The sequence below is a fragment of the Amblyomma maculatum genome, chromosome 6 (genome assembly GCF_055883805.1).
Source record: "Amblyomma maculatum isolate TAMU_Amacu chromosome 6, ASM5588380v1, whole genome shotgun sequence".
Classification (NCBI taxonomy): domain Eukaryota; kingdom Metazoa; phylum Arthropoda; class Arachnida; order Ixodida; family Ixodidae; genus Amblyomma; species Amblyomma maculatum.
Window position 1 is genome coordinate 110,440,740 of NC_139349.1, and position 26,090 is coordinate 110,466,829.

General features: G+C 45.6%; 1 protein-coding gene across 1 annotated transcript in view; it reads left to right on the top strand.

Annotated features, from left to right (window-relative positions):
• The window catches only part of LOC146186572 (cell adhesion molecule Dscam1-like), a 283,106-nt gene that overhangs the window by 249,731 nt on the left and 7,285 nt on the right, over positions 1 to 26,090 (top strand). The window contains exons 25-35 of the mRNA XM_084608063.1: positions 2,181 to 2,295; positions 10,367 to 10,521; positions 11,064 to 11,081; positions 12,354 to 12,464; positions 18,884 to 19,159; positions 19,951 to 20,262; positions 20,839 to 21,003; positions 22,104 to 22,292; positions 23,117 to 23,205; positions 23,300 to 23,366; positions 24,697 to 24,852. Of these exons, the coding sequence (XP_084464189.1) occupies positions 2,181 to 2,295; positions 10,367 to 10,521; positions 11,064 to 11,081; positions 12,354 to 12,464; positions 18,884 to 19,159; positions 19,951 to 20,262; positions 20,839 to 21,003; positions 22,104 to 22,292; positions 23,117 to 23,205; positions 23,300 to 23,366; positions 24,697 to 24,852 (1,653 nt within the window). The remainder of the gene's footprint in view (positions 1 to 2,180; positions 2,296 to 10,366; positions 10,522 to 11,063; positions 11,082 to 12,353; positions 12,465 to 18,883; positions 19,160 to 19,950; positions 20,263 to 20,838; positions 21,004 to 22,103; positions 22,293 to 23,116; positions 23,206 to 23,299; positions 23,367 to 24,696; positions 24,853 to 26,090) is intronic.

A 26,090-nucleotide genomic window follows, 5' to 3' on the forward strand; every position in this document is an offset into this window, starting at 1 on the left:
AGAAGAAGAAATGGGCATGGGCAGGACATGTAGTGCGAAGAGAGGATAACCGATGGTCGCTTAAGGTAACAAACTGGATTCCAAGGGAAGGAAAGCGTAGCAGGTGGCAGCAGAAAGTTAGGTGGGCGGATGAGGTTAAGAAGTCCGCAGGGGTCAAGTGGATGCAGCTAGCACAGAACCGGGTTAATTGGAGAAATATGGGAGAGGCCTTCGCCCTGCAGTGGGTATAGTCAGGCTGATGATGATGATGACGACTATGATGATGATGATGATGATGATGATGATGATGTGTTATTCACGCTTTATGTTGAACCCTTTTCGTGAACTTCCACATTTCTGTCCCACATAGGCGAGTCCCTTTAATATACAGCCGTTACATACTTTTCAATTGAGGGATGCTAATAAACTGCCATTCACCATCTCACAGTACGAGCCAAATGCACTTAACGCTCCTGCCCAGCCGCGATGGATTAGTAGCTCTGTCGATCGGGTACTGATTCCAATGTTGGGGGTTCGATTTCGGCCGTGTCGGCTGCACTTCTAAGCAAGGGATACACAAAACCACTCGAATGCTGTGCGGTTTCAGTGCGCATCGAATAACCCTGGGTGGTCTAAATTGATTCAGAGCCCCCTCACTACGGAGTTCCTCGTAGTGTGTGTCTCTTACTGCAGGAGGTTTAACCTCAAAGCTTGCGATTTAAACTTTGCGCTCCACCCGATTTTTCTTCTAGTTATTTGATTCTCCTGCAGTCATTCCAACGCTTCACGCATATCGTAAACTGTTTTTTACGATAGACTCACCTGAACATCACCTTTCTGCATATAAGTGTTCATACACACTTTTCTTCTTTAGCTGTCTAAGTCCTTCGTCATGTTCTGCACTTCGTCCTCTGAGTTACTTTACGAAGCAATGTCATCGATGAATCGCACTTCACCAAGGTATTTTTTTTTTATTAACTCTTATGCCCAACTCCCTCAAATCTAGGGCAATACACTTACCCTAATAAATCAGCTTTGATAGCTCTACCTGTTCTGTTATTTCGTTTTTGACTAAAAGAGTTGAATTTTCACGTTGATCAATCAGATGTTTCGTATCCCGAGAAAGCTTATCGGTGTACTGCTTATATCCTACCGCCAGTTTCTACTGCGCACTCCGTAATGATATATCTGAAATTATCGATCATTGTTTCGCCCCTAAGGCCGTAGTCCTCGGTTAAATTGGAATATCTCCTCTGAAATAAGGTCCGAAATTCGTATACATAACCTCTGACCGCTAACTCACTGATGTGCTTCTTCCTTATTTATTTTGTTCCCGCTTGAATTCAAGGCTAATTCGAGACCTTACCGTCCTATGGTCACCATATATCACATAACTGAACACCTAAACATCGTGCACGATGCTTAATTTAGAGCGCAGTATGAAATCTAGCTGTGTCATTTTTAGTCTCCCATAGGGATCTCAGTCAAGATAGTTGACGAAATAAGGTGTTCAGAATTCATAAATAATTGCGCTCCGCGAATTCTACTAATAACTCTCTCCTTCAACTCCTGGAGCCTATACAATAACCACCTACTGTTTTGTCTCAATCGTCACTCAATAGCTTTTATAACGACAGAAGCTGGACAACACTATAGCAGTGATTTTTGAGACTTACTTGACTAGGGTGCGATACCATGGCACTGAAGTCGCCAATCAGTAAAGCGTACCGTGTTTTTACTTCATTTACTGCCAATAATTTCCATTCGCCAGAAAGAACCTTCAGAAAACTTTTTGTCGTCAAGGCTGCATATAGGCGTGTAAGCCTACCATCATTTTATCCCTCTTATTAATTTTAAGTACGATACCAACCACACTCTCGTTAATGCTGAAAAATGCATACATGTCTCGCTGCTTTCCTCTGTTGTTTTATAAAAGCAGCTGATGACTGAGGGTCGGGAGTAAGTTCGTGTCTTCATATATAGGAGGTGATGTTCATCATCGCCATGATGCCCAATCCTGTCCTGACGAGATGGTGAGTTGTCGCCGCTGGTCACCGGGATTATTTGCCGCACGTCATGTCGGTTACTCGATCCCAATAATTCCAATGAGAAGCTAGTTTTTGTTTAACTGAAATGACGACAAAGAGTACCCGCTTTTGAAGCCTGGGCTTCCAGACCTTCCATTCTTTTGCCATTTACAGCTCCAGCGCGCATAGCGTCGTTCAGCCGTGAGGTGAGCGTGGCCCTGAAGCAGGACTTGGAGCTGCCCTGCAGGACCGCAGGCCAGCCGATGCCAGTGAGGGAGTGGCGGACAAGGTACGTGCAGATGGACTCCCTGCTGGTCGTGCTTAGGAAATATGAAAATGGTTCTGGTGTAAATAGGTATACGCACAAGTATGGTGGGTGGGAGCGCGTGGTTTTTCAGCTCACGCAAAGCCAGCTTCGGGCGCCTCGCATAGACAGCGCGACCATAAACTGTAACAGGGCCCAGACACAGTGGGAATACGCTACTTGCTGAGAGAGCCCCGCCATGGTGGCGCAGTGGTTAAAATGTCCAACTACTGTGCCAGAGTACCCGGGTTCGAATCCAGCCAATGGCGGCTGCGGTTCGATGAGGCTTCCGTGTGCTGTGCGATGTCAACGCACTTTTAAGATCCCCAGGTGGTCGAAATTGCTCCGCGGCCCTTCACTGCAGCTCCTCTTTCTCTATTTCCATAATAAGTGCGACAGATACTGTACCTTTCCCTTCTTCGAACCAATTATATATATATATATATATATATATATATATATATATATATTGTAACGGAGAACAAGCAGAGACGCGGCCGTTCTTACGAGCGCCCATCTTTATTCTCTCTTTATTCTCTTCTGCTTCTCCGCCCCTGCACTGTTCACTATATATATATATATATATATATATATATATATATATATATATATATATATATATATATATATATATATATATCCTGTTGCCACGCGCTGCGCTGACCAGAATAAAGATTCTCGGTCAGTAGCCGCAATTATATTCGCTTCGAAGGCCTGGCATTATATCGACTCTTTATTATGAGCGCCGTGTCATTCGTGTGCGATAGATTACGACTTAGCTGTCGCTTTGCTATGTGGGGCGCAAAATATTTGCTTTCTTAAAACTCTCAATTTTTTACTCACTTGTTTTTCTCTTTTTGCAGCGATGTTTGAGTCATTTGCAGCGGCGGTGCCGCTTTAGGCTCTAATGAATTGTCATATGCGATGGTGCTTCTTCGTATACCTTTGCAAGCCATAGCAACCTTCATGACTAGTGAGCATGGATATACTGACGGAACAATAAAAATGTTAATACAGGTGCTTTCTTGATGCATAGCTTATTGCTCTTGGAGAGGGTGCTTTTCTTAGGAAGTGGTCAACGCGAAACATGCGTATTAAGCAGGAGAGAGTGGCCCTCGAATGGACCGCATGGTGAATTGTAGATGCCGCATCCAAGTGAGAAAACTCGCTAATCTACAGTAACATACGCGTCCCAGGCGGATTGCGCGTACTTTGTATGTCTTGAGTCTATTGTGACATTGCTTTAGGTCGAGTGTTTGCTGGCCCGTGAGTAGTATTGAGAGCATGGAATCCCGGCAGGGCGCCAGAGTATCGTCTAAGGGCATTGTATCAGATTTTCACTTTTTTGTGATATCATAAATTCCTACTTTGTTTCATTGAACAGACGCTGGACTGCATGTGCCTGAATTTGAGATCTGTGGTTTACCGCGTCACGAAGAAACCCCGTTTTGGCTTGCATATTGGTATGGTAGTGCAGTCTGTGGTTTTGTGACTCTGTAATGAGAACTTTGTGTTTACGTTCAATTAGCGGCACATTGTTTCAATGAATTTTCTATGAATCTGCTCCTTCATTTTGCCGGAACACTACACAGATGTGGTCAACATTTCATCGGTATGCAGCTGAATTAATGCACTGAAGGACTGAAGGTAGGAACTCAATATATAAAAAAAAATACAAAGCTGCGGTCACTACTGTTACTCCAAAGTCACTCGAGGTGGCTGCGCCGTCCTACAAGACGCAGAGAAGAAAGCTCGCCCCAGTCCCTACACCTTCGAAGCAAGGTTAACGTATCGCTAATGCCACTTTTCTTGCTGTGCGGGCGGTTGTAAGGCTTAAAAAATGACAAGCACTGACGTCAAGTTTAGGGAATTGCGCAAACTTACCATTGAGGGATCTCTTTCGGTTCTCTGAAATACACTGTATCAAAATTTCGCCAGGGGATACAGTGCAGAACATGCAAATGTTTGCACATCTAAAGGATGAGCAAACTTTATTCACTCAATAGCTCGCCACTGATTGAAAACTGCGAGGAAGTCACCTTACGCTGCTGTACTCATCCACATGCACACGCACACACGCACGAATGTGAGACGAATGTGACCGTCAGTACTTTTAGACACATTTGGGGCAAAATGAGCCGTAACATTCTGCAGAACACACAATTCTCGAAGCCAACACAAAACTGTATTACAGAGGGATAAATAACCTCAAAACATTTTCCTTGCGGTGGAACTGAAAATCTATCCCGACCGCGGGGGCCGCTTTTTGACGGAGGTGAAAAGCAAGGCGCCCTTGCGCTGTGCGATGTCAGTGCAGCTTAAAGATCCCCAGATGTTCGAAATTTCCGTAACCCTCCACTATACAGAGTCTATCATAGCCTGAGTCGCTTTGGGACGTTCAACTTCATTAACTAAACCAAATGCAAACCAAATATAAACCAAACATCGAGCCTTCAAAAAAAAAAAAAAAAGGAACAAGTTTTTTAAAGACACTTTCGCCACAGGCTGACTCATTAGTGTTAATGCGTGTCACATGCCGAATCGGAATTGCCTTCGGCTGTTTTTTCCAAGCCATACCATGCTGTCAAGCGCGAACTCGCGTAAATGTGGCACCGTTATCTGGTGGAACGAGCTCAAGGGCAGATGTTACCACTTGTGACTAGCTGGACGCCAGATGGATATGAGAGATATTTTATTTGCGTGTTATTGCGCCAGTGAGCGAGAAGTTTCGCCTGCCAATGCGTGAAATTCAGTACTGAAATGCGGCATAACTGCGGCCTTTCCAAAGAACAATTCTACGAAACACGTGCGGGTCTGTTTTCCACGCTCATGAAAAAAAAAATACATATATGAATGGCATGGTATTTTCATTGTGCACCGCATGACATACTTTGATACTTGTTTGGAGCGGGGAGTCATTTTTTATTGAAGTCGTCTACTAACTGTGTATGGCATGATGGTAATCGACCAAGCTGAATTTCTAAAACTGCCTCTCTTTTTGTCGTCGTCGTCGTCATCATCATCGTCATCATCAGTGCAACTGGTTGGTTTATGAAGTTTAACGTCCAAAGCGACTCAGGTTGTGAGGGACATCATAGTAGCGGGCGCTGGAAATTTCGAACACATGGGGTTCTTTAACGTGCGCTGACATCGCACAGCAAACGGACGTCTAGCGTTTCGCCTCCATCGAAAAGCGGCCGCCGACGCCGGGATCCGACCCCGCATTCTTGAGCATTGCAGTCGAACGCCCTAACCACTGCGCTGCCACGGCGGGGCTCATCGGTATAACTAGCTAGACGCCCACTGCGGGACCGTTGTTTCCCATGTCTCTCCAATTATCTCTACCCTGTGCAAGCTGCAGCCACCTTATTCCTACTAAACTCCTTAAGCTAATCCACCCATCCTTGGATTTATCTTTGTGTTAACGAGGACTTTATGTTTACTGCTCTCTTATCAAAAATAATTTACGCAATTGGTAGCCATTTTTGTTAGCCCTGAATCCAGAATAGGCTGCACCGCATAAGGTGCAGATGTGTGTAGCAGCTGATTGGGGAGAAAAAAGAAAAGGCCAGTGCTATCAAGATTACTGTGTGGGCAGTTAAGCCAACAATTGTTAACAAATCACTAAAACTGTGACGAAGAATTACAGTTACGAGGATTACAATTCTTCGTCATGGATCACCAACTAGCCCGCACTTGCGCCTGGAATTAGGTTGCACACCTCGCGTTGTAAAACCTAAAGTCTATTGAACAGCAGCAAAGTGCGAACGAAGTTTGTTATTGAATATATATACTTCTTTTTTTTTTAATGCGCCAATTTTATTCCTCTTAGACTAAACGCTCGTTTTACCTGCCTCGTTTCTATAAGGCGTGATAGATGGCGCAAGACACCACAGCCATATTCTAAGCGTTAAGAGAAAGAGAGCTGTTTCGTAAGCATGGCTTCATCAAAAGCTCATTACCGCGAAGTATTTCATTAGATTTTACAGTGTTAAGAGCATACTCTAGAGGCCTTTTTTCGCTTACGTTACAGCCAAGCAAGATTCGCGTTCGAGGGTCATAATTCTAGATTTTTATCGCCCTTGCTTGTTGGTCGTAGGAGTAGAAAACTACGGTGGGTCTACTTGATCATACACGTTTCTAGCCTTTTCCGAAAAAGTCCTTCCAGCCCGTCTAATTGTATATGTTCTTCGGCGTCGAAATTATAAGGAATATTTAACTCATGGAAAAATGGAACAAATTATTACAATGACAAATGCGAGCACAAAACTGAAACCAGTACCGTGACAGACGATCATCAGTCTCGGGAACACTTTTTATTGCTTGATTAGGTGTTTAACATCAAGGCTATAATTTCAGAGTAAACAAATTTTGATCTTTGCAGGTAAATGATTCGTTTAAAATGATATTTGCGCAGCACCACAGCAAGTGCTCAATTAAATGATTTTCTGTGCAATAACACCGATGTTTGGGCCAGTTGGTAATGATCCATATTAAAACCCATTCGCAGCACGAATAAAACAACGACAGGAAGAAAACACACACGACAGGACAGCAGCATTCGTCCTGTAGTGTGTGTTTTCTTCCTGTCGTTGTTTTATTCGTGCTGCGAATGGGTTTTAAATGATTTTCGTGGTGATGGTTTTATTACTATCGTTAAGGGAAGAAACAAAATGGTCTAACTCTGCGTGTCAAGGCCTAAGCATTTGAGGGAGTAGGCGAGCTCGAAAATGATGCCCGGAGACGCACTTTTGCGAGACTTTGACGCCGTGTACCCAAGCAGGAGCAGCAGCGCAGTAAATATGATTTTCAGCAAACGCCAGAACACTGAGCTTCTCACTAGGCCTATACATGTTAAATTGGTCGTGAGAGTCTGATGAAATACTTTGTATATGTGGTCTATTGCCCGATGTCACAACTATCTTGCGTTAAGAATGGGCATTAATACGCATTTGCAAGGGTTACCGCCGTGTGCTGCTGTCCGGCAGGCTCCACGAATAGCCCGGCTGTCAGACACGCCTCCCTTGTCTCTGCTTCCAGCTCACGAGTAACTTATACCGCCCTTTTCATCGTCCCATTCTGCCCAACCGACCTCTTTGTTCTCGTCAGCGGTAGGTAGGGCAGCCTACGGGCGTTGTTTCTACGTGTCATCATCCTCTCTAGCCTTCATTACCTTCCTCTCAGCGCCTCTCCGCATCCCTCTAGGGCACATCACCTATCCCAAGCCCTCTTCATCCCTACCTCGCGCGAGCCTGCAGCCCTCATCCGACGTCTCCCCGACCCCCTCTAAATGACGACGAGAGCCGGTCGTTACCGAGAAACCTCCCGTAATCACACGCACGCACGCACACACACAGCAAGGTTCCATCCGAATCCTCGCAGATTTCCTCTCCACCCGGTCCAATCCCTCCCCCTTCCCACCTCCATCCTGGTCATCTCGTTGCGCTTTCGGATCGTCTGGCGAAGAAAGGAGCGGCTCTCCCCATCAACCTCCTCCGTTCCATTTCTGAGGTTTCGTCCAGCGTGAGAGACGGCCGCTGTCTTCGCCAACGATGAGTCCGGCCATTCCTACCGGCCGCAGGCGCAAACAGTGAACCCCAGAGTTGACGAGACGGCGGGGAGGAAAACAGTGCCAACGCGCACCTTCCCTTTTTCCCCCTCTCCTGCATTGTCCGCCAACGGCGAGCAGCGAACAAAAGAGCGGCCTGCCAAGCCCGCTCAAGCACTGGTCAAGCGAGCGGCTTTGCAGCGATGGAGCGAAGCACCTTGAAGGGAGCCTCTGCTACGCTGCCGTTGCGTCCGCCACCGTCGACGCAACGGATTCCCTCTGTGCGCCGGCATGGGGCTGGAGCCGAAATCGAGCGCAGTCAGCACCGTTTATTTCGCTACAAATGGGAGCCCCCTCCTCTCCCTGCAAAGGTGAGAGCGTAAAAAACGAGGCCCGAGCGCGCGTCTCGACCAATGAATGCCACAGATGCCCTCTGGCTGAAACATCTCTCCCCATCCTCTCAGCCTTCCCCTCTCCCATCCAGTGACTGTGCAGTATCTGTGGGTGGGTCAGGCAAGGAAGAAGAATCGTGGTTATTTTGGAGCATCTTTCTCAGCCTGTGATCCCTGCGCTCTGCCGTTTTTGTTTGTTTTTTTCCTCTCTGGCATTTTGGGAAATGCCGAAGGGCTTTTCGAGAGTGCGGACGCCGGCGGCGGCGGAAGCCGGCTCTCGCTCGAGAGAGGCTGCCGTTGCCGAAAACGAGAAATATATATCACTGGCTGCTGTCGGGGGGCAACCTCCGAGGGACCGCGGAGGGATTGCGCTAAATTAATCGATTCGTTTTGTGGGGTGGGGGGGGGGGGGGGGGTAATTAATTAGTTCCTTTGATCTGGCGCTTACTACCATTCCGCAGTGCTTACTGCGGACTATTTTGAGCATTTTTTTTTACGTTTTCACTCCTCTACGCACACGCTGTTTGCCGGCGGAAATGGCGCGATGCACGAGGGACTATTCAAAACCGACCGAAAGTCTCCGGAACGATGAGCACAATGTATCGCCAGAGTGACGGATTATAATTAGATTGCGCTGTGAAGTGAAGCGAGCGAAAGTTGCTCCCCGTTCACTCCTTCTGTACGTGTGCGTCTAACGATATACGTCATCAGCTCCATATGCGCGTCGGAAATGAACGCCAGGGTCTTGGCGCAAAGATTATATCACCCGCAAGAGTAGCCGCTTCACTCAAGCTGGAAAGAACAGCGGCATTTATCGTGGTGCACTTCGGCTTCACATGTGTTCCGCTTTCAGCTAGCTGCCAGCCCAAGGAGAGGGAGATCAAACAAAGCCACAGAAGTTGGCCCGATCTATATTTCTCCAAAAGTGGCTAAGGGAGGGGCTTATGTAGGGCTACGATGATATCTAAAGAGAGAAATGAATGTATGCAAACACATACTCAAAAACGAAAATGCGGTAGCATATTATGTTGGTTGGGTTTGAATAAGAACAAATTTTTCATGAATTTTTCTCTTCTCGTGTCATTTTCATATATTCTTCTTTGTATTCGCTGCTGCTATATTCTAGTGCGCGCCTACTTTTTTCTTCCATCTGTGTCTTGTCTGCTATTCGCAAAATATTTATAATACCTCTTCAAAAGCAATTTTTTTCTTGCAAAAGGAAAATTCTAACCAGTTTTATTTACTAAAATGAAAAAAAAAACTGAATTACGGCTACAGCTTTCATTTCAGTTGCGACTAAAAGTTCATTGGTTTCTCTCTATTTTCACTGCTCTAGAATAGCAGCTCTTCCTATCGAGGCTCTTTTGTCGTCCTTGCATTGAATATATTATATCTTTTACTCTTTGAAATATAAACGTTCTCTATTTCAAACTCTGCACTTTATCATGCAATCTCTGCTCATCATGGTTACGCCGCTGCTCACCCAATTATCTGTAATTTATTTGTAGCCGGCTTTCTTCATTCCCAGACTAGTAATCCGGGTATGTGTATAGAGCCAATGACGCATGTCTTTGATTGCGGTGCTTCTTGAAGCCATTCAGCCGGTGCTGTCTTTCAACACTTCTGACAGCTCAAATAGGATTTGCTGAGCTGTGTCGAATGTTTTAGTAAGTCCTCGATAATGAAGTCGACCGGGAAGACATTGCCCGCAGTCATTCTATGTTATGAACACTGAACTTCGCATGTTAGTGATCAGTTTAGCTGGGGCGAAACCTGATGGCAATCGACACGTACCCTAATGCCTCTTACTCTAGAAACGGCTCCTTGGCGGAAATTTTTCTTTAAAAATACAAAAGATTCTAAGGCAATGTATTCAGTGGGTGATTTATAGGTCGATGACTTCACTGACCCTTCGAAGTGGCATCCAAAATCCAGAGTAGTCGATCATGTTCACGCATTGGATTGTTTGATTGATTGACTGATCAATTAGTTGATAGATTGGTTGATTGATTGATTGATTGATTGATTGATTGATTGATTGATTGATTGATTGATTGATTGATTGATTGATTGATTGATTGATTGATTGATTGATTGATTGATTCTGTGCATGCAGCTCCGGCCCACTACGGGAAAGCGAGCGGGTTCGCGTGCTGCCTTCGGGTACGTTGCACATCGAGGCCGCCGAGCCAGGTGACGCCATAAACTACAGCTGCCACGCCCACAATCTGTACGGCAGGGATGCTGTCCACTATGCCGTCCAAGTACACCGTGGGTATCCCCATTTCATCCCGCTTTTCTCTGCCGTCTTACAATCGTCCCCTCCTTAGTCGTACACTGATAACTTAATATTTGCACAGTTGCTTGCATACCATTTGTAATTTTGTCTTCTTTTGTTAGGAAAGTATATAAGAGGATAATACTAGCGACGGTTTACTACGCTTGCTATGGCCGAGACTATTATGGCCGTAACTGTACTCAGGGTTATGCTTTTATCCCATATATCATGTTATAGGCCTTCACTTTTTTATTTTTTGTTTACTGAATTCCCGAACATCAGCATTGCATTTTACCTTGATGAAAAAGAAATAAAAACGTATTACTCGTTTAATTCTTTAGATTCCCCTGCAATGATACAAAGAAAAAACTATCTTCTATGCTGTGAAGATTTTTTTATTTCTCGGATTAAAGGAAAAAGTCTGTCTTGCTTATTTTTCGAGTGCTTTAGCTTCTTTTTGTGGAAAAACAAAAAAAAAAAAACAAAGCGATTGTCATGTCTCTAATATCTCGTTTTGGTTTTCTTTCTCTCGCAGTGAACATATCTCAAAAATGTAAGTAATCCATCAAATTCTAGTCATTTCGCGGTCGGAACTAGACAAGCCCTAGATAAGAAGAAGGTTCTTTTTTTAATGGAAAGGAAAATAAATTTCAATATTATAAGCTAAAACCCTGATTAAGCAAAGCAGCACGCTATAGACATTGTTCATAACATGAGAAGTGTTTTTTTACATTGTTAAGCGCCTTAAAGACTGCAGAAGAAAGAATGTGATATGAAGATGTAGGTAAGCGACCTACTTTAGTTGTTGCACTTGTTTTCGCAGATAAAGTACGCGGAATTTGAATAATTTCATCCGGATAAAGCGTGGAAAAACTACCATATCACAGTAACCTCTAGCTACTTCCTTAGATTCCTTTTTTTTTTTTTTTTTTTTTACCTTGCATCGTTTTTATCCACGACTCAAAAAGAAACTACATTGGTACTCGCGTGTCTGCAGCGCATAGAAGAGTACGTATGCACAGCGCACGCGCACCCTTCACGATGCCCACTTGCATGCAGGCAAAAAGCTATTCGTGCCGATACCATCGTTATTGCCGCGAACAACGCGCACACAACGTCTCTACGAACATAACAACCGCTATAACGGCTACTACTGGATAATGGAGATTATTGGAGGCCCGGCAAATATGTCATTATGTCATAGTGGTAAACTTATGCTTGTTTTTAGTGAACCTTCGGTGCTGAAAGTGCACCTGTTGGAGAGCATGTGGTCACAAATAATCTCACAACAGCAGTAATTGAGAAAAAAAAAAAAAAGAAGTTATAATGGACCGTAACAAAGTTAATTACAGATACACAACCAAAGCTGCTAATTCAATCCGTGCAAGTAAAATAAAAAAGTTCGTGCATCTACCGGCGATGAGACAACGAAAATCATTTGCGAAAACATTTCCTAAACAAATTTGAATGTTTTGCACGTTACAGATTCCTTGCCTTTCTCATACTTTCGGTTTTTCTGAATCAGTGAAAACTTTTCTTTCAATGCGCGCAGTAGTGCAGGATTAGCTTTGGTTTTCCCGACTGAGTACGCGAGTTGTCGTTTCTTTTTTACGTGGCATTTGTAGAGCGTGCTGTGCACAGTGCAGGTTGTGCTTGCCTGCTCAGTACGTCCCGCCAGTAGCCAAGAAATAAACTTCCACATCACACTAACACCGCGCGCAATCTGCGCCGCCACGTCACCTCACAGGGGAAATTACACGCCCACGTTGCACCCGGACCGCGCCTGGACAAACATGTAACGCCGAGTTCTAATATCCCCGCGCAGCTCCCCAGAGGCCCGCTTCTGTGAGCGTGTTGTCTACAACGTCGAACAGCATCACGCTGGGCTGGCTCAAGAGGAACGCTGCCAACGGAGCGAACGCACCCAAAGTCAAAGGTAGGCTTCTCCCTTCGATTGCTTGAATCACAGCGCCGACGTTTCCTAATCTTTTTTTTTCTTTTTTTTTTTTTGTCGGCCATGCATTCTACTTTTGCGAATACATGCTTCATAAAACACACAAAATATTCGGAGCAGTGCTTAATTCAGGTTCAGTCAAGAGGGCAACCCAGCAATGCGGTCGAAAGAACCAAAAAACAAATCGTCGTGTTTTCGATTCGACCGGATGTAATCCCGAAGCATCCAAAAGAGGCTGCGTATTTTACTCACGCGTTTGAAAGTGAATTGAGTGGAGAAAACACACACAAAAGAAAACTCAGACTGAACTTATTTTCATTGTTATTCCATGCACGCGGCGTGTTAGTCGGACGAAGGCCATGTAAAACATGTGGTGAAAGATAGGAGAAAACAGAAAAAGAATGTGATCCGAACATTTTGCGCACAAAGGTGGGCCTGAGCCTAAAGGTTTTCGTGCCTCTAACATCTCGCTTTCCTTTGGAAACCTTTGATGTCGTCTACAGATCAGTCCGGGACGCCTCAGTGAAGAAGAGAAGAGGTAATTGAATCTGTTGGGGGGGAGGCCAGCCGCTCTCGTCGTTCATTTCAGATTTCAGCGCTCCAGTGCGTCTGCATATTCCGCACGTGAAGACGGGCGCGCGCTGTGGCGCACAATTGGTTGGGTATGAACCAACCCGCCCTCGAAATCAAATGCCGAAAGAAGAGAAAACATAGAAATTCATGAGGAGCAGGTAACACATATCCGTCGTCAAGAGGGCGTAATGTACGTTCGATTGGAATGATCAGAGAAGAACGTAGAAAAGTAAGCAAAGAAGAAAAGCCTTTTTGTGCCCAAGCAACATCAGGTGGAAAATAAAAACAAAAGAAGCAGTGCTATTTTTGTCCTGGTTGGGAAAAATGTCGAGAGGACAAAAATGTATCCGCAAAAAAAAAAAAAAAAAAAAAAATCAAGCCTTCTCGTTTCTCCTATATGCAAGCATCAAAGAGAGTTAACGTTCCGCAGTTATACACCTTAAGAGGATTCACCGCCCAAAAATAGTTTGGAAATGCTTTAACTCCCGAGATTTTTGCCGTTTGAGCGTTAGCCAGCATTTTAATGCATGTGCCAGTGACATGTCTGTTTGCCAGGTGCTGTTCCAGAGCCGTGGCGGTTTCATTTTTTCGGGTCTCCTTGTTATAACAATGAAGATGACAACAATATTCCGTTGCGGACATTTCTTTCATGAAGCAAAGCCAAAAATGCGATTGGATCTCAGAATCGATCGAAATGCCCTTAGTGTGCTGGCATCTGTCACTCAGTACGAGCTGGAGGCCATTCAAACTTCTGCAAAGAGAAACATGTATTTAATATGGTTTCTAAGCAAAAACTGACGTGAAATGGTTGGAGCAGCCAAATGTGAAAGCTGAGGTTAGCCTGAGAATAAAATATATATATATATATATATATGTGGCTCATGGGAGCAGTAAGTATATAAAAAGCAGATTACACATCAGCAAAAAAAAAAAAAAAAAAAAAAAAAAAAGGACTGCTCAGGGCCCGACAAGCAAAATGCGGGATCTGAATGCAAGCAATGCGGAATAAAACTATATCTTCCCGGCATCCGTGTAAATTGTGAACACAAAAGGGCGCTAGTCAAAAGTACACACTGGTGAGACTTAACAACCCATGCCACACTTTATATATATATATATATAAATATATATATATATATATATATATATATATATATATATATATATATATATATATATATATATATATATATTGTGAGCCTTCTGTGGACCTTCTTTCATTTGTACATACCATCATCATTGTCCCGCGGCGCCGGCTCCGGCGCGCGCCTGGGTTCGTGATCGGATTAAAACGCTAGACAAGGCTTGGCTGTCCTTGCCGTCACGACCTAGCCTTCTTTTACAATATATATATATATATATATATATATATATATATATATATATATATATATATATATATATATATATATATATATATATATATATATATAACAACTCTTTCAGTCAAAGGCAGCAAGAAGGACGCAAAATTATCTAGGGCAAAGGCTAGTCAGTGGCGTCTAGAAGAATGTTAAAGGAAAGAAAAAATTTGCAACATATCATAAATTGTCGATGATGTTGCAACAAAGTCCACACCACTTTTTTTTCCCGCCCTCCCCCAGAAGAAAAGAACTGTTTTTATACCGAGATTCCGACGCCGCGCGCCGTTAACGCAATGTAATTTCTTGTGTTTTTTTTTTTTTTTTTTTTTTTGGGGGGGGGGGGCTGAAGGCAGGCTTTTTTATGTTGCCTAGCTACGAGAACAGAAGGGCTGTCAGTACTCTCTCGTCCAAAAGATTAACACTTCATTTGTACCATCTCAACGCCCATTCTTTGATTAACATCCGCTCTCGACGGTCATTCTCACGTTTCAGAATAGCTGTACATTGTCAATGTTCAGCTTGATAATGATCGATCTTACTTCACCGAAACTATCAATCGAAGCAGTGAAATGGTTTACCAGTAAACGCAAACAACTAGAACGTCAGTCTTAAGAGTGTTCATAACAGTTAAGCTGTGCAGAACAACTGTAATCATTCGTCCTAGCTCTCACTATCACTTTTCTGTGATGTTTACTCTTTTTATAACGTTTACGGAAAAACATTCAACAGGGTAAAGGTATACGGAGGCTACAAAGCAAATGCCAAGAAGGCAGGAGGGAGGTTGGCGCGCTGTAAAAGAAAAAAAAATGGGCTGGGGGAATGAATTGAAAACAAAAAGAGTTACGCTAGCACGTATGCGAGAAAGTGCGTCACACTGCTCAAAGACCAGCCCCGAAGGCGCCCGCGCACCTGAGTTACGGCAGCAGCGCTACAGCGTAGACACGCGGCATCGAGGCGCTCCCCTAAGCAGAAACAAAAGAAAAGGCTGGAATCAGGAAAGGCATTCAGTGGATGCGTCGCTGAGACGAGCGGAAGCAAACCCGCATCGCGAGCACCAAGGAAAGCAGCGCACACTGAAGGGCACCCCAACGTCGAATGCTGTGCGACACTAAAGGGAAGGAGGGGACGAAGAGAGAAAAAAAAAAAAAAGGGGGAAGAAAAGAACGGAAGCGAGCCAGCAGCACTCAAGATTGAAAAGTAAGGTGCGTAGGCGGGGTGAGGACAGGGGGAAGGCACGTAGTGCCGAATAGGGATTGGAAGGTGGGGAAAGATGGAACAGTGGCAGCTGCATGCGCGACCAGAACGTTACGCCAAGATGCGGCCGCGACGCACGTGGCGCGACGATTTCCCGGAGGAAAGGAGAGGAGGAGTGTGAGTAGAAGAGAGAGAAGGAGCGGAAAGCTTCGCCAGCGGATCCAAGCCACCGATGCGAAGTAAGGAGGAGAGATGAAGGAAGTAAAAAAACGACGCGCGCCATAGAAAACGAAAGGAAGGCGGCGAGGAGAGCGGATGAGGGAGAGGTTCCTAGATTCGAGGCCTATAGGGAAGAAGGGAAAGCCAGAGAACGTCTGCGGGCGGAGCCTGCGGGCGGAGATCGACGGGTACCGGCAGGCAGCGGAGACAGCGGTGCGAATGAACGACAACGAAGAAAACTTCCAAAATAAAAGAAAAAAAAACGCACGGGAGCAGAAGCAGAGTGATGGGGAGGGCGGGGAAAAAAGGGAAGAGAGAACGAACGTCCAGCCGCCAAATAAATATGGGTTCATCGATTCCAGCCGGCGCGTGGGATGGCGGTCTGAAATGTGGGAATAGAAGGAATAGCTGAAAAGAAGGGCCGAAGAAAAATTGCTTCGAGTAAGCAGAAATCTAAAAGGACAAAAGAGAGAGTGACAAGCGCAAAACGGTTCGGGGCGCCGAAAATAACGCGAGTTTGACAGAAAATGGCATAAAATACGATTTTGATTTCTGGGCGCGTGGAAAATGGCCGAGATTTGGAAACGAAGGGAAGAAAAAAAAAAGGAGGGGAGGTTGAGGGCAGTCAGGACGGAGGGGCGGGGGTGCAGGGCCTCCGTGTAAGGTGCTTCCTAAGAAAGCGAGATAAAAGTTTTTCAACATTGCCGTTTTTTTTTCTTTCTAGCGAGTGAGACGCAACACTGTTTTTGTTTTTCAGTAGAACCTTCTTTCGCCTTGCTACATACCCACGCCTCTCTCCGCTGCTTCTCTCTTTGTAAATCGCGGCACGCCTCGCACTTCTTGTGTTGGCCCGACCTGAGCCTCCGAATCCACGCGCACGCACAAACAAGTCTTTTGGCCGTGCGCGCACGGCGTCTTTCCTCCTGTTCGCTCTGGGGCTCGGAGAGCGCGGCGTACTTCAAAACGGGATAACAGGTCCGGCCATTACGGAGTCACATAAGAGTTTGTAAACAAACGGCGAAAAACGATTTGCAAGCGCGGAAGAGAAAACGACAGTGGAAAGGCATTTCCCTTGTGCTTTCAGGAACAAGGCGAAACCTGCGCACGCAAAACTTTTGCACCGGCAAATCCAGTTCCGCAACGTTCGGAGCCTCCGTTGTACCACGCCACCGCCGCGTTTCGACATAATCATATGCCAGGCAGGAAGGCCGTACTTTTAATGCTTACTGTGCGTTATTTCGAATCACTATTTTTCCTGTACAGTCAACGACTGACGGCCATACGATTTTGGCTCTCAAGTGCTGCCATTATGCCACTTAAGAATGCTGCGTATACGTTTCTTCGCCCTTCTCCTGTAAGCAAAGGGGTAACAAGCAAGAAATAAATAAATGCTGCAGAAACTTTTTGACGGACGCGTGAAATCCACAAATTTTGTTTAAGTCGAAGAAAAAGTGTCGTCGATTCCTCCTCGATTCAACAGCGTAGCACAAGGATCAGAAATATATATATATATAGAACGCACCCCAGGCGCTGCCCAGGTGATAGCATTCTCTTAGTTTGTCACGTCTTCCGTAATATAAACTAACAATCCTCACCAAGGAGAGCGGCAATAAAACACAGATGCATTACAATCTCCCCATCTGGTGCCGTCGTTCCGTTTTCTCTGGTTCTTCAAAGGCAAGGCGACACTCATTGGCTTTGACAGCTGTTGTCCAATAGTCGCATCTTGCCTTCGCGTTTTATTTGAGCACGGGGCTAAAATGAACTACTTCGTTCGTTATTTTATTCCTAAACGCGTCAAACCTTGGGTTCTCCTACATATCTCCTTTTTGCTATCCAGTGTATGTGAAAAAAAAAAAAAATGGTCGAACAGTTTCCGATTAAACACGCGAGTATGAATTTTATCGTTTAGCAGATTTCTTTTTTTTTTCAATAACGAATATAATAGGAAAAATAACTAAATCATTTTGTCATGACCCGGCTGAAAAAAAAAATCCTATTCGTAGTAGCCTTCATCGTTACTTCCTTCTTGTTTTTATTTCTTTTTTGGCGCTGGTGATGCCAGTGCTTTTAGGAAGAAAGCCCATTGACTCCGCAATGATGACAATAGTAGAGCAGTGTACGTTTGCACAAAAAGACTTTTCATGTTCATTTTCAGCGCCAGCGTCACAGTCATGAGGTGAATGACTCTTGAGCTGTGATACTCGCGCAATCTGCGATGAAAATTCTTCGCTCGCAGGCATCTTAACTGCTCGTTTCACAATATAGCTTGACCTGGTTACATGTCAGCAGGACTCTGGTCTTCCTGATGTTGCTTGCCTATTTACAACCTCTGCGCATGGAAATAAAAACGTGATGGCGTTCGCTAATGCTCAATAAATGCCTCATATCAACTGGTCGCACTTGGCTTCTGTGTACAGGACATAGAAAGTCTTGCAGTGAAATACGGCTTTCTGTACGGAGGCGCCGGGACTGGCGCTGCCAGGTGGCAAAGTCCACAATGTTTCTCATTGTTTTCTGTAGCGGCGAAAAAACCTTGCACAGTATTGCAGTCGTTTTACGCCTTGCCTGAAAGTTAACATGACATTATGGCAGTCAAGGCAGCTGCACAATGGCATGCAACATGTGCAATGTACAAGCGAGCACTGTCGCTATCGCTAGCTCACAATGAGACATGTGTCATACCTCCGTGAAGTCAGCATTTTTTATGTAAACACTCACTCGCACTGATATTAAACAATGAAGCATATTAAACCTTCGTCGCATCCAGCCTCGATTCTACTGACACTCGGTAGTCTGGGTTCTTATGCAGTCCTATCTTCTCAGACTCGCCAATACTACCTGCAAAGTAAGCGTTCTTAACAGTGCGAACTGATGGCACGCATATATCGTTAGGGACATTTCGAAGTGTTATAGTATGTGCAAGAGAAGTTCAGTGTTGTTGCGCAATTAATTACTTTGGTTTCGTTATTAACGCTCATCGTTTCTAGAGCATTCTCAGCCGGACTGAGTACAAACTCCCTCTTGGATATGCGCATGCATTCTGTTCAGAGTACGAGGTGCACTACAAGAGACAGCAAGGCTCGTGGGATCTGGTGCGCGTTTCGCCTCCGCCCTCGGCGCCAAGGCCCGAAGGCGTGGCTCCCAGGGGCATCCCGGCGTCTTCTCCCGGACCAGTCACGGCCGCCTGGGTCAACGGCACCTGGCTGAGCCACGAACTCACCGGCCTCTTCTGCGGAACCCAGTACCACATCTACATCGTGGCCGTAGCCGACAGAGGACGCAGCGAGCCTAGCGACACCGTGTTTGCGAGAACACAAGGAGGAGGTATGCAGACACAGTGCCTTCCAGGTTGCACTGAGAAGGAACTGTCCTTCATAATAGTAACAAAAGTGCGACCCTCCATCATGCTTAAGCACCATGGGAGGTGGCTCAACTGACATATGTCACTGTGTGTGCGCATTCGTGAAATGGCATATACGGGCTTCTGTCCCCGAGTTGAAATCTCTTGCAAGGAAATCTATTGCAAAACGAACGTGCATGAATCAGTGATTGATTTGTTGCTCACTCATGTATAAGGTCCAGAGACATGCACTACATGTTGGCCTGGCGATCTGTCTGTCATGTACTTCAGCTGTTCTGGCATTACGACACGGCTAGCGAGCACTTTGGGACACGAAGAACCAATCAAGCTTTTTCATCGCACCTTGTCGGAAAGCCTTCGTTGTTGCTTCTTCCCTTTACAAGTTAAGAGAATTGCGAAAAAGTGCCTGCCATGGTGTCGCAGTTGTTATGGCATTCGATAGGAACACAAGGTCGCGGGCTCGATTTCCAGCCACGATGGCTGCATTTCGCTGAATGTACAAGGATCATACGTGCTGAGGTTTTCGCGCACATTTCACGTGCACCATTGTTAAAAATTAAGCCGCCTGCTACTCCGTCGACACTCCTTCGGCTTATTTGGAATGCAAAAATATCTTGAACTTCGCCCTTGCTGCTTCTATAAAATTAAAAAAGAAACTCAGACTGAGCTCGTCAACGTCGCCAAATGCTTTCCGAAGCTCCGGCCTAGCGCATGACCTTGTGACCGGGGAACCTGGGACGGGTTGGGCACGCAGTTCCCGCGTCGCCCAAGCAGGAGGCGTTCGTGTCGCCCAACGCCAGTTCCCTCACCCTGCGGCCGGGCGCTTGGGCCCCCGGTGCGACCGCGTGCCCGGTGTCGCACCTGGCCGTCGAGTATCGGGCCCGCGACACGGCAGGGTCCTGGCTAGTGGCCTCGAAGGCACTGCAGCCTCGCGAGGGGCCCATGACGCTGCATCATCTGCGCCCGGACACCTGGTACAGCCTGCGCGTCACGGCCCACACCGAGGCCGGGCCCGCCATTGCCGAGTACACGGTCCGCACGCTGCCGGCTTCCGCTACGCTCGCAGGTGAACTCCAGAGGAAATTCATTTTTAGGGCGGCAGTAATGCTCCTATACGGAAGTGCAGCCTTTGTCGAAAGTGTAGAGCCCAGGGTGTCAGCTTCTGAGCCACGTAGTGGCGCTGATTTGCCATTAGTGGAGGTCCTTCCGAATGGAGCATTGGAGAGGGTGGGTCAAAAAATATTCTTACCATCAAGAGATTCGGAACACTGGAAATGCATTACAAGCCGCACGAAGTTGCTCAGAAACAGACACCCTGGGCTCTACACTTTTGACAACGACTGTACATTACGTTTAGACAGGGCCAGTCAGTTGCGGGAAACGGTGATCGATCAGTGAGTTTAGAAAAAATTGGTGTTCCTACTATTCACACTGGCCTTAAGTATGCTTTCTTCTCTGCACAAAATGAAATGTTCACACTCGAGCACCGTCTTGAGAATACAACGTGACAGCGTGACTCCCGTCTGCAGCTCCTGTTGGGGATCATCGTTCGCATACACGCACTTTTATACTTCCCTATTCATTGATCCCTTAATTTGTGCACCTGTATACCTACTCTTTCGTCACGTGATGCACGCCGCAGGCACCGTCCTTCCCGAGTTGATGGCGGTGAACGGTGCGGACGGCGACCTGCCGCTGCTGGTGCCCATCGCCACCTCGCTTAGCCTGGCCCTGGCCGCAGCCGCGCTGGTGCTGGGATACATATGCTGCCGAAGGCGCTCGGATCACGCCTTTCCTAAGGAGCACGGTGAGTATCTTGTACTTTTGCACACACTGTTACTGAACCTCTGTACGATCTCGACATAATTACTTAGCTCATGTGCAACACGAGCCATTTCAGTAGTGCCGAAATCTCCCTTTGTAGCCCAGGTTAAAAAAAAAAAAAAGTGCTGGAAGCGATAGTTGTGCCCCATTAAACGAGCGCGGACACCATATTCCAGACAGATCCAACTCATCGACCCGCATGAATAAGCCTTTCATTCGCAAACAATTGGAGGAAGCCAGCAGTGCATATGCGCGCGTGCGTGCGTGGCAATCAATAGCAATTAAAAATATAAAGTAAACTGCACCTCATGAACAATCGATAAGAAATTAGAAGAGCAACCACATGCCAATCTTTACCATCCAAACCCGCGACCTCTATACGTCCCGTATAGTGCTGCCTCCACAGCGCCACTCTCGTCCATAGCGGTGGACGTAGATCGTCAACGTTCTGCATCCGCCGCTGGTGTCGGTGAACACACTCATGGTTACTTCAGAAGAAGCACGGACACGCTCGAAAGGAGAAAGTTGGAGAGTCGCCGGTATAACTCCGTTAGTAGACCGCACACTACAAACAGAAGTCGTCGCTTCGAATTATTGCGCAAATTATTGCACTACTGATCACTATTTATTAACACTGCGAAAAAAAAATTATAGTCTTCTGATTAGTACTTTCTTTGGTTTCAGTGACTGTTGGCTTCCTTGAAACGTATGTTCTAACGACCCCTCGTGTCCCTACCCTTGCCTTCTCAACTCTCACTGAAAAGAATCAGAACAAAGTAATTTACAGTTACGACATACTACGTCGACGTCTTTTATCTTACAACAAGTCTTGTGTGGAGTTACTACTGTGAGAATACCCCATTGTCCTTATTCTAATGTGGTCTAGCCGCCAGTGTCCTGAGCTCATCGAGTGCTTTCCCTTCATATAACCCTACACGCTGTGAAGCACGCTTTACAGGATGCACCAGAGGCCAATTGGTGCTTTGCATCCCACCTACAAGCGATGCGATGAACTTGCGCCACAATCCTCGAGATATAAACTGAAACATTTCCTCCCATAATTCTCGCTCTTTCTCCCGGCAGAGAATCACGCAGTGGGCGGTGGCCGTTGCGCCAGCAACGACGCGCTGGCCGAGTCGGCGTTGGTGAAACGCTCCAGCCTTGACAACGTCCTCTCGACGCTCACTTCAGCGTCCGGTCGCCAGGGCTCGTCATACCTGGCTTCGCCTGCGCGCCACTCAGTGGTGGCGCCCGCTGCCACGCCCACGCAAGGTAGGGATGCAGTAGCCACGACTGGATGGGTTTCTGTTGCGCTTCAGGAACAGGTCGTATAGGGTACTAGTTGTTACTATAATTATGTTTATGCGTTAGCACGAGCAGCCCCGTGCCTAAATAAATATTTGTTCATCCGTCCATCTTTCTGAACCCTAAGTTGGCAGATGACGGAGCAGAGAGAGGAAAACGTTCCTCTTCCTTTCAGAGAACAGTGGAGGGGGAGAGATGGTGGGAGGCTACGGGTGGTTGGTGGGGGGAAAGGGGAGAGGCGGTACGGCGCATTTATGGACTTGATCCGGAGAATGTAACGTGGGACGCCGTATCATATGATTGACGGCCCAGATCATGCCACCCACTCGTGCGCAGTCTGAGAACGTGAACGACCGCGCCTGCTCCGCCCGGGGGAAACACCAGTGCTAACTTATACTATGCCGCATGAATCGCACTGATCACCTATATTTTATTAAGAATTGATTGATTGATTGATTGATTGATTGACTGATTGATTTATTGATTGATTGATTGGTTGATTCCCATAATGAAAAGAATTGTAAATCTGACCCCAGAAGCATGCGCAGTAGCGCGACAGTTTGAACGATTTAAGCAACTGAGATAATGAACGTGGTGAATAGGTGAACTAAGGGAAAGAGAAGCATAGTGGCGGTTGTTCTGGCAAAAGAGGTCTGTGCTGCAATGCACAATTCTCAGTTACATATGGTTATCACCGAATTCTCTAAAACTTTCACAACTTACCCATTACCTCTCGGCGTTTAACGGCCTACTGTCCTCGACACGCTACTTCATGCTGTTTTCATTTGCAGGCTCCATTGACGACATATCAGGGTACGCGCCATTTCCTGAAACTCAAGTAAAGTCCAGCAATAGCAGAGTAGTACTCAAGAAGACGCAGGTAAGACACCCAGTACACGAAAGAAACTTTTCCATTAAGCATAATAGTTGAAGTTGAAGTAAAAGAATTCCTGTTATTCTTCCTCTTTTCGCAGGAGCAACCAGTAGCAAATACTAGAATAAAAAGGCCCTTCTCAATACAAAAGTTAGCCAGTAATGATGGTAAGTACATAATACCACGTTTTTATCGGCAGTTGCGCCAAAAAGCATGAGTAGTGTGTTAGAGCAAATAAAACGCTACTCGAATTTCGACCCGACCAAATATCACGAAACAGCCAGCTGATCATATAGATGAACGAAACTGATGTTTTATGCGAGATTCAGCTAGGGGCGGGGGTCGTCGTTTAAATTACGTCAGGTTATCTTGCAACTACAGCATGGCATTGTTCGTATGCTTAAAAAAAAAAATCTCTATGGCCAGTTTGCCAGGTCATAGTGCACTAAACATTAGTAAAGTTAGTGTTCGTCACGACTCTTTATTCAATTACGTCAGTGGCTTACGACAGCCATAAACCTAAAACAAACTATCTTGGCACTCGTTTTATTTCTGCTATTTGTTTTCAATCATTTATGCTGTTTTTGAGATAGTGCTAACAGCATATGTAATAGAGAAATGAGGCCACTGTTTTCGTTGTGTCTTATATTAAATATGAAGTTTATGAAGGCGTGCAATACGAAACGAGTTTTCGAACTTTCCACTGGGATAATATTGTCATTTCCTTTAGCGCCGTTGTGCTGCCATTATTCAATATATAAAGCTGGGCGAAAAAAAAAAAAAAAAAAAGAGAACAGAACAAAGCCACTGTGGCAAGTGTGTTTAGTTTAAGCAAAGTTGAGATCTTTACGTTGTAACGCACATACATTCAAAGCAAAAGGTTGTATAGCTACCCAAAAGAAGGCAAATAAACTACAAGCGAAGGCCGTTTCTAAAATAACAATGTCTTAAAGGATGCATAGTAAAAGGCAACAAAGAGACGGCCACCGTTTCCTTCCTCATAGGTGGCTGGGAACTTGCCGAATTCGTTAATAATGACACTCAGCATTGCCTTACTCTTTCCTTCCACCGTCATATTTTGTACGTAATGAAACATTGTTTGAGAACCACAGACAAAAAAAAAAAAAAAAGAGGGAGGAGGGGGGTGATGGCAAGCAGGTAGAGTGAAAAAATAGAGCTTCATAAATTAACCAGCTGGAGACTTCATGTACTGCGCTTACGCCTGTCGCTAATTTAACTAAATGTCAACTTAAACCAACACCTTTGTCCAGAACTTTATGAAGTAATCTATGATAGCCAGCCATAGATACGGCGACATATACGACCGTCAGCTGCTGCTTGAATTAATTCTGCAGTATACATACACAACACGTTTCAACGACCGTTATCCTTCGCTGCTATCAGCCTCTGAAAAAACAACTGTGCAGTACCCACAGTTCGCTCAATTATCGGATTCTACACAGTACCAACAGTTTGCCCTCTTTTGGAATTCTGCAGATGTGCAAAGGAGAGACAAGGGCGCCGAAGCTCACACCCCAACGGCACAGTTCAACCACTACGACAACCCGAAGGCGACGAAGGCAGGCTGTCCGAAGAATTGGCAGCACACAGGCGACAAAGGCAGTCGGCCTTACGTGATACCCCAAGAAAACAGTAAGGAGAACGTCAATTCGCATTTTACTTTGTTGCTCGCACGCTACACAGCTTAGTGTCGATAAAAGAAAGCAGACAGAAGTCGCAGAAATCAGACCACCTAACGGTTAACCGACCCTGTAGAGTAGGAGGTGAACTAGACACATTCGCAGGTTGAACTATGTGTGCCCTTCGAGAAAGCCTATCGAGTTACAGTTTGGGTGGAGTTACAGTGAGGGGTGGAAGGCCTTTAAAAGCGAAGTATCCAGTGTTAATTCATAAAGATCAGCACGGCCAGGATTTTGACATAGCTGCATCCTTTGTAAGTTTTTTTTTTCTTAACGCAACCAGCAATTTTCGGTACTCTATATTTTGACAAGCGCCCACTAATAGGCCTTATCTTGAGCACCAGTGACAACGCCATACAGTAAATAAATAACACAACCAGACAAAAATGTTGGTTTATGTTCACACTTATAGAACGTAGTTTATTTATTTTTATTTGTATTTTTGTAGTTTTTATTCTTTGTAGCATACATATGTAGTTTATTTTAAGCATAAAATAAAGTAATCTCTATACGTACTAAGTACACACCAGCCAAGAATAACCAGGCAACAGGGTTCATTTCTTAGCCATCTAGCGGCGGCTGCGTGTCGATGGAGGCGAAACGAAGTGGCGTCCGTTGTTGTTGTGGCTGTAGGAAGAAGGAAAAGAAAATGCACGGGCCTGCTACTGGCTCTGTAGCTGAGCTACATCCGGTGCCTCGTGCGGACAGAAGAGAAAATAGAGAAGAAATAAAAAGAAGAGGGAGAGAAAGACGCGCGCCACAACAGCCGTCGTCCACCACCGAAGCGGTGACGGGTGCATTGATGGCCTACAACAGATAACGATTCCGTGGCAGGCTAGCCCCCGACGAAATTGCCGGTGACCTACCTGTCCCAGGCGCGTATTTGGGTTTGCTCGGTACGGTGGCTTCGCAAGGGACAGAACGACAGAAGAGACGAACAAAGCGGGCTGTTCCGACTAGCATCTACCGCCCCCAGGAGCCGAGAAGCCTAGCGATTAGCGGCGCATGCGTTTTCAATGGGCGTCATGTTGGACGCGGCACTAGCTTGAGGAGAGCCTATACTACTACTACTACTACTACTACTAAATAATAATAATAATAATAATAATAATAATAATAATAATAATAATAATAATAATAATAATAATAATAATAATAATAATAATAATAATACACAGTAATATTTCTCTG